Source organism: Equus caballus, chromosome 3 (assembly GCF_041296265.1).
Source record: "Equus caballus isolate H_3958 breed thoroughbred chromosome 3, TB-T2T, whole genome shotgun sequence".
In the NCBI taxonomy this organism is placed as follows: Eukaryota; Metazoa; Chordata; class Mammalia; order Perissodactyla; family Equidae; genus Equus; species Equus caballus.
In genome coordinates, this window is record NC_091686.1 from 31,073,003 (window position 1) to 31,086,472 (window position 13,470).

The 13,470-nt window shown below is 50.1% G+C and overlaps 1 protein-coding gene across 1 annotated transcript in view; it reads left to right on the forward strand.

Annotated features, from left to right (window-relative positions):
- Window positions 1-13,470, forward strand: part of CDH13 (cadherin 13) — a 993,386-nt gene that overhangs the window by 892,620 nt on the left and 87,296 nt on the right. Inside the window, 2 exon segments of the mRNA NM_001109812.1 lie at window positions 4,334-4,516; window positions 12,282-12,535. Of these exon segments, the coding sequence (NP_001103282.1) occupies window positions 4,334-4,516; window positions 12,282-12,535 (437 nt within the window).

Here is a 13,470-nt window from a genome sequence, read left to right on the forward strand (position 1 = left end):
TACATAATGGGGTTAAAACATTGAATAGAATTAATAGAATGAGTATTTAATTAAGCAATAATGAGTTTCTAAATGGATGCTCAAGGAAACTGGCTTTAGTTTATGCAAGAATCAGATAATGGTCTTAACAAAGACTATAATTGTGTTGAATGTTTTCTATATTTAAAGATTTTTTTTTTCTGAATTCTCTCAGGAGTAGATTTAAACATAATCCAGTTCCCTGATTAGACCCCACTTCGCTTTGAATGTAAATTGCAAATGCCTTTCCGTGGCTCACAAGGCCCTGCATGGTCTGACTCTATCTTCCTCTGGAGTCCAATAGCAAACGGTTATCCCCGACCCTCCCCTGCACTCCAGCCACACCCACCTTCCCTCTGTTCCACAAATGCACCATGCTCCCTCCACCACCGGCCTTTTCACCTGCTGTTCCAGCAGCCAGGAATGCTGTCTCCCCTTTCACCTCACTCACTCCTCCCCTTCTTTCAGTTCTCAGAGAATTCTTCCCTAACAACCCTCCCCAGACTGGGTCAGGTACCCACCCCCTCTCACTCACCCCTCCCTCCAAGCTATAGGCTTTCCAAGAACTCTGTTCTTTCCTAGCACTTAACACGTTTTTATAATTATCCATAAATCATGTCTGTTTTGTTTACTCTTTGTATCCCTAGAATTTAATACTATATCATGCCTGGCACATAGAAGCCACTTACCAAATATTTGTACACTGGTGGCTGTAAGATGGATGGATGGATGGATGATGAATGGATGGATGGGTGGATGGATAGATGATGGATGATGGATGGATGGATGATAAATGGATGGAGAATGATGGATGAATGGAGGATGGAAAATGAGTGGAGGGAGGGAGGGGTGGATGGACGGATGGATGGATGGATGGATATATTGATGGATGATGGATGGATGAATGATGATGAATGAATGGAAGATGGATGGATAGATGATGGATGGGTGGATGGATAGCAGGTAAAAGTGGCTGTGGACCCATTACTACCTCTGAGGATATATTAGGGCCACAGTACACATTGGGAGAATCCCTGAAACGATACCACCTTCTCATTCCACTTGGGTTCATTTGCTTACACACTAAAAAGATATTCTGTGCCAGCCCCTTTGGTAGGTGCTGCAGACATGAAAAAGTGTCACGAGAGGAGCTGCACAGGCTTTTCTCATTTGGACTGGCCTAAATATTAATTTTACAGATTCATTCATCCATCCATCCATCAGATCTTCATGTGTCCAGCACTGCACTATGCCCTAGGGATCAGGGCTGAGTTATCCATCAGGTGCCATAGGCACAGTGACTAGGGTCCTAAAATGAGAAAAAAAGAATGTTTAGGGTCATGGAAAATTTTAATGTTTTTCCTCACATGAGAAAAAAGAAATGAAATGTTTAAAGCTCATGAAAATCTATTATGGTAGGAGGGGCCAAAAAAGGTAAAAGTACCTAAGGTCCACAAAAGTCACAATGCAGCCCTGCTGGAGATGTCCTGGAGAACAAGAAAGATCAGTCTATCCCTACCCTTGAACATTCAAGCAGGTGGCAGAATCAAGCATCAATCAATGAGCCAGTCTCTCTTAGTCTCACTGGGGTGTATCTTCACCCCTTCGCATTTCCTCTCAGCCCTTGCCTTTGCTGCCAGGTCCCACTTCCTATATTTAAGATCATTCATTCATTCAACAGATATCTACTGTGTCCCTTCTGTGCACCCAGCATCATGAGAGGGGCTGGAGAGAAAGCTGTGAACAAGACAGACTCACGCAAAGCCTCCAGCCTCCTCAAATCATGATCTGTTGTGATAGTGTCTTCATCTCAGCAACATGACACCCATCTGCTTTGACAAAGAGAGTTCTCACCCATGTATTGAACGTAATGGCATTTCTACCTGCCTGGTGGTTTCCAGCATCCTCTTGTCTCAGCACTCCCCAGGCCTGTGTATTGTCCACCTGGTGTCCTAAGGGACAGGTGTCAGAGGAGCCACAAGGACAGGTTACGAGCTGAAGTCTGCTGTGATCAGTAGGGACAGAGACTTAGTCGGCCAGCTCTGGATCACAGCAGGGGGTGAAGGACTAGCCTAAGCCGTGGGGATCTTGAGTGGGCATGAGGAATAGAACTAGTCGAAAGCAGAGATCACTGGAATCCAGGCGACTTGGATCTGACCTTTGGTTCACTAAACGACTTTGGACAAAACCCGTCCTTCTCTGCACCTGTTTGTTCATCTGCGATCTAAAGGGATTAGACAGCACATGTGCCACCGCGTCCCCCTCCTGGGCACACGGCAGACAGCAGTCGTGGATCCTAACTCTCCTTCCTGTTGTGGTCAGATGCGCTGCAGGCCCTTCAACGTGGAGGTCAGGCAGCCTCGCCAATACACAAGGGTGGGATCTCACGCCGACAGCCCCTCACGATCCTTGACCTTGGACTCTGTCGTGCCTCTCAACTCAAACTGCGTGTTAGAATTATCTGAGCAGGTTAAGAAAATACTGAATCCCAGGCCTTACTTGAGACCAATTGAACTGGAATAGGGCCCAGTTGTGGTTTTTTTGTTTGTTTGTTTTTTTGAGGAAGATTAGCCCTGAGCTAACTACTGTCAGTCCTCCTCTTTTTGCTGAGGAAGCCTGGCCCTGAGCTAACGTCCGTGCCCATCTTCCTCTACTTTATATGTGGGACACAAGCCACAGGATGGCTTTTGCCAAGCGGTGCCATGTCCGCACCCAGGATCCGAACTGGTGAACCCCGGGCCGCTGAAAAGCGGAACGTGCACACTTAACCCCTGTGCCACCGGGCCGGCCGCCAGTTTTTTTTTTAAATGATGTTTTTAAAAAGCCCCCTAGGAGATTCTAATGTACAGACCAAGCTGAGAACCACCAATCCAGATTTCAAGCTCAGGAATTCCACGATTTTTGTGAGAAGAAGGGAAAGATAGATGGTAGGACTTACTTAAAAAAGAATCAGAGGAATCAGGTCAAAATAATTGTCTCCTGGAGCTGTATCTATGTGACAGCATCTTCCACGTCCCTCCTCACTCCAGCTACTTTCCATCCTGTGTGCATGTTCTAAGAATTTCCCAGAATCCCTTTCATGGAAGGGAAACAATTCGTTCAGGTTTGCTGAGGTGTGATAGACAAATTAGTTTGCGTCCGGCCCCGTGCCCCATCCCCCTCAAGGCATCAAGATTAAGGCTTGTGATTAATGGCTTGCAAGTCAATTAATCAGCCACTGCTTTTGAAACCTCATTTCTCAGATTACTTCTCTTTGAATACAAGAGCTTTTTGACATCCTCGTACTGTCTCTAGATTCACTTTCCTACTAATTGGAATTCCAGGATATTTCTTCTTCTTGTCAGCTTATTGGTATTACTTGTTTGTGAAATATTTGCAAACAGATTACTACTCACCTATAGTGTGTCAGAGGTAAGCACCAAAACAATGCTTTATGCCTCCAGCTCAAAGGAATGTGCTAATGATAGCTTGCGAAATTCTCTGTCTATGGGAAAGCTGGTTTATCATTTATTGATTTATCTTAACCACACCTACGTGCAACAAGTATTTGAGATGTATTACAAGAAAAACACAGGTACAACAAGGCTCCAAACAATTGATTTATATGTTTCCTTAGAAAATGCTTTTTTAAAGTCAGGCTCGTGAGCAAGGGGTGGGAAGGAGGAAATTGGCTCCCTTAGTGGGAGAAGATGGTACAGTCAAGCAGGGGCTCTGGGGTCACACACGGGGGTTCCAAGCCCATTCCGTCCACATATGAACAATGGTGCTCTGGTTGTCTGCTTACCTTCTTGTTTAGGGCAAGAGAGGCTACAAGAACAGACACAAAAACATGTAAAGGCTCAAACTCAATAGAAGTCTGTTTCTCATTCATCACCAGTTCAGGACGGTGTTTCCGGGCACCCGGCTGCTCCAGGTGGTGACTCAGGGACCCACGCTCCTTCCCCATGGGGCTCTCCCTCCCTTGGTTCTTGCTGTTGTCCGTGTTCAGGTTCATAGAAGGAAGAGAGGCACAGCTCTTCTCTTCACTCTCACCCCAGCCCAGCCCAGCCCAGCCCAGCCCTGGCAAACATCACCTCTGCCCACATTCCATAGGAGAGATGTCAGTCTCGTGGCCTCACCTCCGGGCAAGAAGGCTGAGAGGAGGAGCGTAGCATCTGTCGGCATAGCACAGCATCGTAACCTTCCTATGTTCTTATTTATCATTAATGAGAGGATATGGGTGATGAACCCAATACCAGGCACGTGATAAGAGCTCCATAAATAGTCTTTGCTGTTTTTTCACAATAGTGACAGTAACTGTCTGGTTCACTTGCAGTTTCAGGCCACAGTCGAGGAAGGAGCTGTGGGAGTTATAGTCAACTTGACGGTGGAAGACAAGGACGACCCCACCACAGGCGCGTGGAGGGCTGCCTACACCATCATCAACGGGAACCCAGGGCAGAGCTTCGAAATCCACACCAACCCTCAAACCAACGAGGGGATGCTTTCCGTCGTCAAAGTAAGGGCGCTTCCAAAATTGGGCTCATGCCTCATGGCGTGGGGATGGTCAAAGACAAGTCAGCCCTAGCCCCTCCCTCCGGGAACTAAAAAAGCAAAGGCTCACGGCTTAAGGGTGCACTCGTATCCTCACAGCCACAAAACCAACCTGTTTTACAGCTTCCAGGAAACTCAAATTTGTGTGCAACATTAAAAAAACCAACCTTAATTTTTAAATGAGATTCTCCATCCATTTGATAATGAATTATCGCAGATATGCAAAAATTGGATATGTAGAGGTTTTTTTAAGACCTATGCTCAAAATGTGAATTATTACATTTCTTCTTAATCTTTCTTAGCAGAGTTCCCATTATTTTCTTAAAAATAGGAGATAATTACACGGGAGAACTCTCGGTGGGAAACCCCCCGTGAGCATTGCTGACCAGCACGCTGGCCTCTCTCTGGCTGCGGTGGAACAAGGAGGAAGTGTGACAATGGACACACAGCCCCTGGCTCGTGCGAGTGCTGCAGCAATGCTGGGTGGGAGCAAGCATGGGGGCAGCAGAACACGCGATGCCCATGGTCTTGGTATCCCTTCCAGAAGGGACCTGCACACACTTCCACTCTTTCTGGGAAGCACTGGGGAGAGCTCTGCCAGACCAGGACATTCACTGGAACACAGTATCTTTTCTGGTGGATGAAGCTGTGTGCCTCAAAAGCAGGGAGCAGTCGTATTTACAGTAATCGTGGCAGGGGACGAAGCAGGAACATTGCTTCCTGCTCCCTGTATGTCCTTGGCCAAGGCACCTAACGATGTTCTCTGTGCCTCAGTTTCCTCATCTGTAAAATGAGGATGGTAATGCAGCCCACCCCTTGGGGCTGTTGTGAGAATTCGTGAGCTGATACATAGAACGTTCAGAACAGAGACTGCTACTTAGAGCCTGTGTGCTTCCTGTGGCTACTGCGACAAGTGACCACAAACTTAGTGGCTTACAACAACACACATTTATTGTCTTACAGTTCTGGAGGGCAGAAATCCAAAATCAGTTTCACAGGGTTGAAGTCGGCAGGGCCAGTTCCTTCTGGGGGCCCTAGGGGAGAACTGATTTCCCCGTCTTTTCCAGCTTCTGGGGGCCGCCTGCGCTCCTTGGCTCATCGCCCCTCCTGTATCTTCAAAGCCAGCAGTGTGGCATCTTCATCTCTCTCTCTGACTCTGCTTCCATTGTCACATCTCCTTCTTCCTTTTACTTTCCTGCCTCCCTCTTTTAAGGCCCTCCGTGATTCCATGGGGCCCACCTGGATAACCCAAGACCCTCTCCCCATCTTCAGTCCTTAGCTTAGTCACAGCTGCAAGGTCCCTTTTGCCATGCCAGGTCACATATTCGCAGGTTCCGGGGATCAGAATGTGGACGTGTTGGGGGTCATTATTCGGCCTAGTGCGGGGCCATATAAACAACCACACCAACAAACTCCCACAACGTCCCTGGGGGCAGGATTCAGAGCCACCGAGAATGGCAGGTCTCAGAGATGCTTCCGGCTTGCTCCAGAGGATGAGGGGGCTGGGCTTCTCCCAAGCACTGCCCTTTTCAGTCCCTCATCCCAACTGGACCTCACATGTCCGGCTGAGAAGAGCAGCCTCTGGGTCTTCCCAATTCGTCGTCCCTAATAACGCAGGCAACGGCAGAGCCGTTAGGAGACCCTGACACTGCCCTCCTGTGTCCACCCCTGCAGCTTCGAAGTCGTAAAAGTCGTAAAATAAGGCCGCCACTGGCTGTCCTCTGCGGCTAGCCCTGTCTCTATAAAAAGCCATGTGGCAGTTTTCCAAAGCTGCAGCTGGAAAGCAAAGCTTGGGTCAATATTCACCCCCATCATAAATCCTGCAGAGCACGGTTCCCCCCGGCCTGTGTTTCTACGGCTTGAGGAGAATAAAACACAAGCAAAACTAGACTCGAGAAGGGGCCTGCTCCTCTCCCCACGTTCCCACCTTGGCCCACAGGGCTGCGAGTCTGAAATATCGGTACATAGAAGAGTCACCTGGAACGCTGGCTAAAGTGCCGGTTCCTGGACCCGCCACACAGGAGGGAGGGTGGCTCAGCACAGGAGGGAGGCGGAGGTGCCCAGCGATGCTGGGGTTCAAGAGCACAGCCTTGGACCAGGAGTTTCCAGCTGCAAGTTCCTGGGGAGGAGGTACCCACAGGGGCTCTCCCCGGGCTTCAGTTTTACTAGTGAGCCGACTTCCTTTGCTTCGGGAGACCCCCCCTCCCTTTGGCTGCCCGCCACGTGAATCCCCAGGAAGGGCCTTGAGCTCTCCCAGCTTCTCGGCACACCCGAGTCGAAGTCCCAGGATGGCCTTCGAGAGGCAAGCCTGGCATCGCTCCCCACTCGCTCCACTTCACCGTCAACCCAGGGCATCGGGTAGAAACGCTTTCAGCTGAAAGTAACAGAAGGCCAGGCTGACAGTCATAATAAGAGAATTTAATGATCTCCGTAACTAGAAAAAGGTGAGCCAGGCTGAGATTGGCTGGCAGCCCAAGGTATCAACACCAGCATCACAGATGCTGCTGGCTTTTTCCTCATGGACATAAAATGCCTGCCAAAGCTCCAGGCATCAAGTCTTCCCTCTGCTGGGTTCTAAGGCAGAAAGCAAGGGGCCAGTCAAGGGAGAGAGAAAGAGTGTGTGCTCTCGTGTGCCCCTCTCCTCTCACCAGGGAGGGAAATCTCTTTTCCACGGGTCCCCCAGATAATTTCCCATGATCTATCACTGGCCAGATGACACATGTCCACCCGCAGCTGCAAGGAAGACTAGAAAGTCTGAATCTGGCCCCTGGGGCCACTGAGGGAAGAGGTGGGCAAAGGAGAAGGGAGGCGGGCACGGCCATGGGGCACGTAGTTCTGCCCTAACGGGTTGGCCGTGGACGTACTGACGCACCCGCAGAATCTCAGGATTGTGTGGTTTCGGGAGTCCCGCCTCCCTGCAGGACCGAATCCTAACGGTTCTGGCCAATGAGCACCCGTTTCCTCTGTAAAACCCTGGGGTCAGGAAGGTCCCTGGCTGCTTTGTGAATCTATTCCAAAACAGTCCACGAGGTACTCTTTGAGCTGAATATAGTCCACAGTGCATTTTAAGTCAGTTTTCTCTTCTGTCCTCAGAGGAGAAGGTGGCAGTGACAAAACAGGCATCCTTGATCCCCAAACCCATCATGGGCTTAAAAATCACTGCTGGATCACTTCCAAACCCTCCCTCTTCCAGACAACAGACCCCAGGTCCTTTACTTGTCCCACGTGGCCCGGCTTTTCCAGCCTTTGCATCTTCCAGGACAGCGGTCCACACCCTCCCCTGACACTTGATGAAATATTAATTGAATTGAAGCTCTGTAACTTTATCGGAAGTGTTTTCAATTTCCTTCCATCCCTGACACAGAGATGCTGCACCAGACAAATCCCATTAATAAGGTCAGATGCCCGAGACGGCGGAGGGCTTCTTAATTCAACACGACCCGGGGCAGGCCTCGGAAGGGGCTGGGAGCGGAGCCTCGTGTTTCCCCAGCTCCAGGGGACCCCGCTGGGGCATCGTGCAACTGGAATTATTCCAGCCAGCATTGTGCAAATGGAACTAAACTCGGGAGAAGCTCTCTCCGGAAAAGGCCAGCCTCGTGCTGTGGGGCTCACTCTCTCTCCGCTCCCGTCTCCGTGGCGTTGCTCACATCTCGAGTCCTAGGAAGCCAGTATTCCGCTCAGGGAGTGTCAGCCCCTTGGACCACACCTGACAATCCAGGCAGGAGGGCAGCGACTCTTCCCGCTGTTTCAATCCCACGTTCTTCCTCACCGTCTTAACAGCTTCTCACTCTTATATCAGACTCATTAGACCAGTCTCTGTGTGAAACCTTCAACAAGCACCTCTCCCCTAAGCTTTGCAACAATCCTTTGTGCTAGGACTTCATTGATGACAAAGCAGAGACCCCAGGAGGCACACGCAGGGAGGTGCCTGTGGTCCAGTAGTTATTAAGCATCAGGCCAGGACTTGACTCCCTTCCCTCAGTATTCGGCAGAAAAGATGGCACTTTCACCTACTAAACCGCGTTGCTCCCCCGTATGAATAAAGCAGCCCGAGGTCGGGCAGAGGACTGGATCCCAGTCAGCATCACGTGTAGAAACAGCACCTGGTATGAAAAGCAGCTTATTGTTATCAGTTCAGACTTTCTCATCAGACTCTCTGGGTCAAAGCTCGGCTCTGTGCCACTTATTAGCTGTGTGGCTTTGGCTGAGTTACTTAACCTCTCTGAGACTGTTTCCTCATCTGTAAAATGGGAATAAAACCACCTTCTATTATGAAGGTAAGGTGAGGATTAGTGAGATGACGCACACAAGGCACTCCTAGCACATGGTAGGTACACAACAAGGGATAGATAATATCATGGAAAATAATAAAGGATTGTGATGAAGATCAAATATGTATTGCAAGGCACATGTGTGTGGGGGTCGAGGGAGCTGTGGACACCCCACTGTTATGAGTGGAATTATGCCCCCACAAAAAAAGATATTCTGAAGTCCTAGCCCCCAGAACCTGTCGCTGTGGCCTTATTTGGAAATAGAGCGATCGCCAATCTAACTGGTTAGGATGAGGTGCTAGCGGAGTAGGGTGCGCCCCTCATCCGACATGACTGTCCCTATAAGAAGTGGGTCTGTCCTGAAGACAGACCACAGGGAGGAGGCCATGTGACGGTGGAGGCAGAGACTGGAGTGATGCAGCTGCGAGCCCTGAAGTTAGGGAGAGGCAGGGGAGTTTCTCTAGCGGTTTGAGAGGGCGCGCGGCTCTGCTGGCCCCCTGATTTTGCAGTTCCCATCTCCGGGGCTGTGAGGTGATTCGTTCCTGTTGTATTGAGCCACGACTGCTGTGTTCCAGCCACCCCAGGAAACTAACGCACTCACCCAGGTTCCCTTTACCAGGATGGAGCGCCCTCCCCAAAGCTTCCAGTGCTGGTGGGCAACTGCTCCCAGCCTCGCTCCTCCCAGCAGAATGGCCCTCACCAGAATGGGAGCCCCCTGGCCAGGGAGGTTAGGCCCGGCTCCCGGAGAGAACCTGCAGTCTGGGCCTGACTGCAGGGGAGTGCGAAGGGCCAGTCCGCTTGCCTTGAGATGGGACTAACTCTGTGATGTGGTTAAAGCTCCAGAGCCCCCCACAGCATCGGGCTGGATCTGGGCTCCCGCAGAGAGCACCTCCTGCTGCCTGTTCCCTCTCTTCTGAGAATGCACCCCCGTAAGTCACAGGTACCAAAACCCTGCCTCAGGCTCTGCTTCCAGACTCTGCTAGAGTCTCGGGGATCCCAGCTAGAGATATGTCATACACACACACACACACACACACACACACACACACACACACAGCCCTACCATAGGCATACACACACATCTAACATAAGTATGCACACGCATGCATCTAACACATAAATTCATACATCTAACATAAGTACACACATATACACATTTAATACAAACACACACATATTCTTATCTAACGTAAATGCACATACATACCTATCCAACATATAAAGACACACATTTTTAGCAACACTATTTAAAGGCTGTGTCTGAAAAGGTCAGATTCCCTTCCCTGCAGGATCTCCGACTTCTCTGTGCCCCGATCTGCTCCACTCCATCCGGCTGTACGTAGCTCAGCCCTCCTGCTGACGACGCTGGCCTCAAACCCTGGCCCAAATTCTGCTGCGTGTTAAGATCCCTACAGAGCTACAAACTCAAGAAAACCCTACCCCCTTGGCGTTTCCATCATGGTAGAAAATTCATTTGGGCTAGATTTGGGATTGCACATTATCAGCGTGTTTAATTCATTTTGCTTCCAGATAGATGTTGTATTCCTGGGAGCTGGTACAGAAGGGACCCTCAGGCCTGCCCAGCCCGGTCTGCCGGGTGCTGGCGTGGGGAGGAGAAGGTTCCAGGGAGACCGGGGGTTTCTGTGTCAGTCCTGCTCAGAGAGCTGACCCGCAGGGTTGTCCCCACCCAGCAAGCCCAAGGCCCTTTCCAGACCCTAACTGGGATGAATAACTGTTTTCCAAGTGTGGCAGCTCCCTGGCCCCTGTTTGAAACTTACTTTACTGAGGTTGCATATTTTAGGCATCTTCAGGATGGACAGAGATCTGTTATTAGAAAGGAGGATGGAGTGGTAAATTATTCTTGTGTTACAGGCATGGAAACAGAATATAATTGGATAGCTACTAGGCACCAATAGCTTTGCATCTGTTAGCTCTTAAAAGCCTAATACTAACCCGGCTGGGAGCTGTTCCAGGTGACGAGAGGATCCTGTCTTAATCAGGAAGCATTTCCGAGTCAGCAGTTCCTGTGTGTGTGTGCACGTGCGCGTGCACTTGCACTTGCACACGTGTGGAGTGCACTGTATGCGTGTTAGCTGTAATTGTGATGACAGATGATGTAATTTGCCTACGCTCATCCCAACTCCACCTGCTGGGTTCCGGATTCTCTCCCTTGCGCCTGCAGGGCTGGGCTCTCTCCCCAGTTTCGCCGTTCTCATCTCTGCCCGCGTTGTCCCATGTCCCTTGCAACCTGTACTGACATTTGCTCGCTTCTAGTTGAGGGTCAATCAACTCTTTTTACTCCCTTTAGTCTTGTCCTCCAGCAAGAATATCCATTATGTCATGGGTCTTATGAGTTGGCTATTCATTTCCCCAGTAAACATCAGGAAAATAGCTTGAAATAAAATGCACCCCATGTCACCTACATGTTTCCCCATGCACCCTCAGTGACAGGTAATGTCACTCCCACTGCATCTCATGGTTTGGAAAGAGAATGGCCAAGTAAATGTCACCCATGTCATTCTATGATGGGCAGGCCCACTGTATTAATAATGTCCATTGTGAGGTTTCCCTGATGTGATCTGATTTAGTCTACACAGCAGCCAGGGGAGGTAGGGACTACCCCCTTTGCAAAATCACCGAGAGTGGGCCTCACTGGGGCTGCTCATTGGCCCTGGGGGTGGAACGATCCACTGTTGTGTTGGGCTGTGCCAGGCATGGCCATGTCTGTGGTCTCACCGCCCTGCCCAGTATATGGCCACAGAGCCCCCAAGTCCTGGTGACAATTGAAACACCCCACACATTTTCAAATGTCCTCAGGTGGGAGGGGTCCAGTGGCTTAACCCCGTGTGTCTAGGCCTCTCAAATCCTTTTCCCTACGTCACACCCTACAGGAAAATGCGCACCTGTGCCAGGGGAGCCTCTGCTGTAAGTGCTATAGGGACCCCAGCCCTTAGACCTCGTGGCAAGTGAGTGGGAAATATTAAAAATGGAGCCTTGGTTTGCCTTTTCCTTTCCATCTCCCATGGTAACAGAGGCAGGGACACCATCAGGCTGACGAAGCCAGGCTGCAGGGCCCCTCATGCACCCGAGCCCCCAAGATTGTCACAGTTGTGCCATTATAGGTCCCAGGTGGGAAGCCTGCTAATGTCAGCGATGCCAGTGAGCCCCCAAGGAGATCTCAGAAGGGAGGCAGGGCCCCGGTTCTGAGGCTCATGTTATGTGTTGTAATTTATTTCTCAACATAAAAAAAAATTCATGCCTTCCATACCTAATTGTGTATCTGTATGTTTCATATTCTTTTTCTTTAAGAGGACCCCAAATTGCATAAAGCTTAGCCCACAAAACCTAGATCCATCCCCGAACATCCCCCTCGGCTCGCGGGAAGTCAGAGGCTTTTGTGCAAAAGCGTCTGCCCCCTGTGATGGGGATGCATGCTGAGGCCCTCTCTCTGCTTTCCAGCCTCTGGACTACGAGATTTCCGCCTTTCACACCCTGCTGATCAAAGTGGAAAACGAGGACCCGCTGGTACCCGACGTCTCCTACGGCCCCAGCTCCACGGCCACCGTCCACATCACCGTCCTGGATGTCAACGAGGGTCCAGTTTTCTACCCGGACCCCATGATGGTGACCAAGCGGGAGAACATCTCTGTGGGCAGCGTGCTGTTGACGGTGAATGCCACGGACCCGGATTCCCTGCAGCATCAAACCATCAGGTGGGTGAGCGACTCCCTAACCGGAGACGGGAGGCAGGCAGGCGTCGCTCTGCTTTGCTGGTTGTCAGGAGCAAACTACCATTTAATTAAAGTTGTTAACAGTCTTTGTGCGTGGGAGAGACATGTCATAATGAAGAGTTGGTGGCTGATGGCACCAGGAGATTGGGCTCAGGGGGCCACTGCCCCCGCACCTGACTCCCAGCGGCAGACCAGCTTGGGAGGAAAGTGGCTTCAGAGCTGTGTTCCCAAATGACCAGAAGCGTCTGCCAGCACCAAGCACAGTCCCCTAAGGGAGAGAGAAAGGAGCCACTATAGATGGCCCCTTGCATCTCAGACACTTGACCTGCTTTGTTGTTACCACAACTTCATGAGAAAGGTGTTGGCTAACTCCACGTACATACAGATGAGGGTATTACAGAGTCAGAGAGGTTCAGTAACTTGCTCAAGGCTGCCCAGCCTAGCAGCAGAGGAATCAGAATGGAAGCAGGGCAATCTGCAGAGTTCCTGCTCTCTGCTGGGAGCCATGGGCTCTGAACTGTCGGAGAGGGAGGAGCAAGTGTGGCCTGGCGCTCAGAAATGGACTGTCCGGGTTGGGTTTTCCACTGATGAATATCAGGCCAAAAAAAGGTCTTCAAAAATTTCTGTCTGTAAGCTCTGTCCATTGCTTAGAAGGAAGGTATTTTCATAATGAGATTTAATTAAATGGTCATTACCCACAGTGCTGGTGAAGACAAGATGCCCTCGTTGGTACATTGTTTCACTAGAAACTTAAATCAGCATGCAGGGCCAAATGCACACTTGCCTCTGCAAAGAAAGTTATTAATCTCTCTCTTCCGCAATCTAATCCTCTTCTCATATGAGGTACGGACAATCAAGCATTAGACACTCTTCTAATAAACATGTGTCTCATTGTCCTGATTTGAAACACCTGAAAA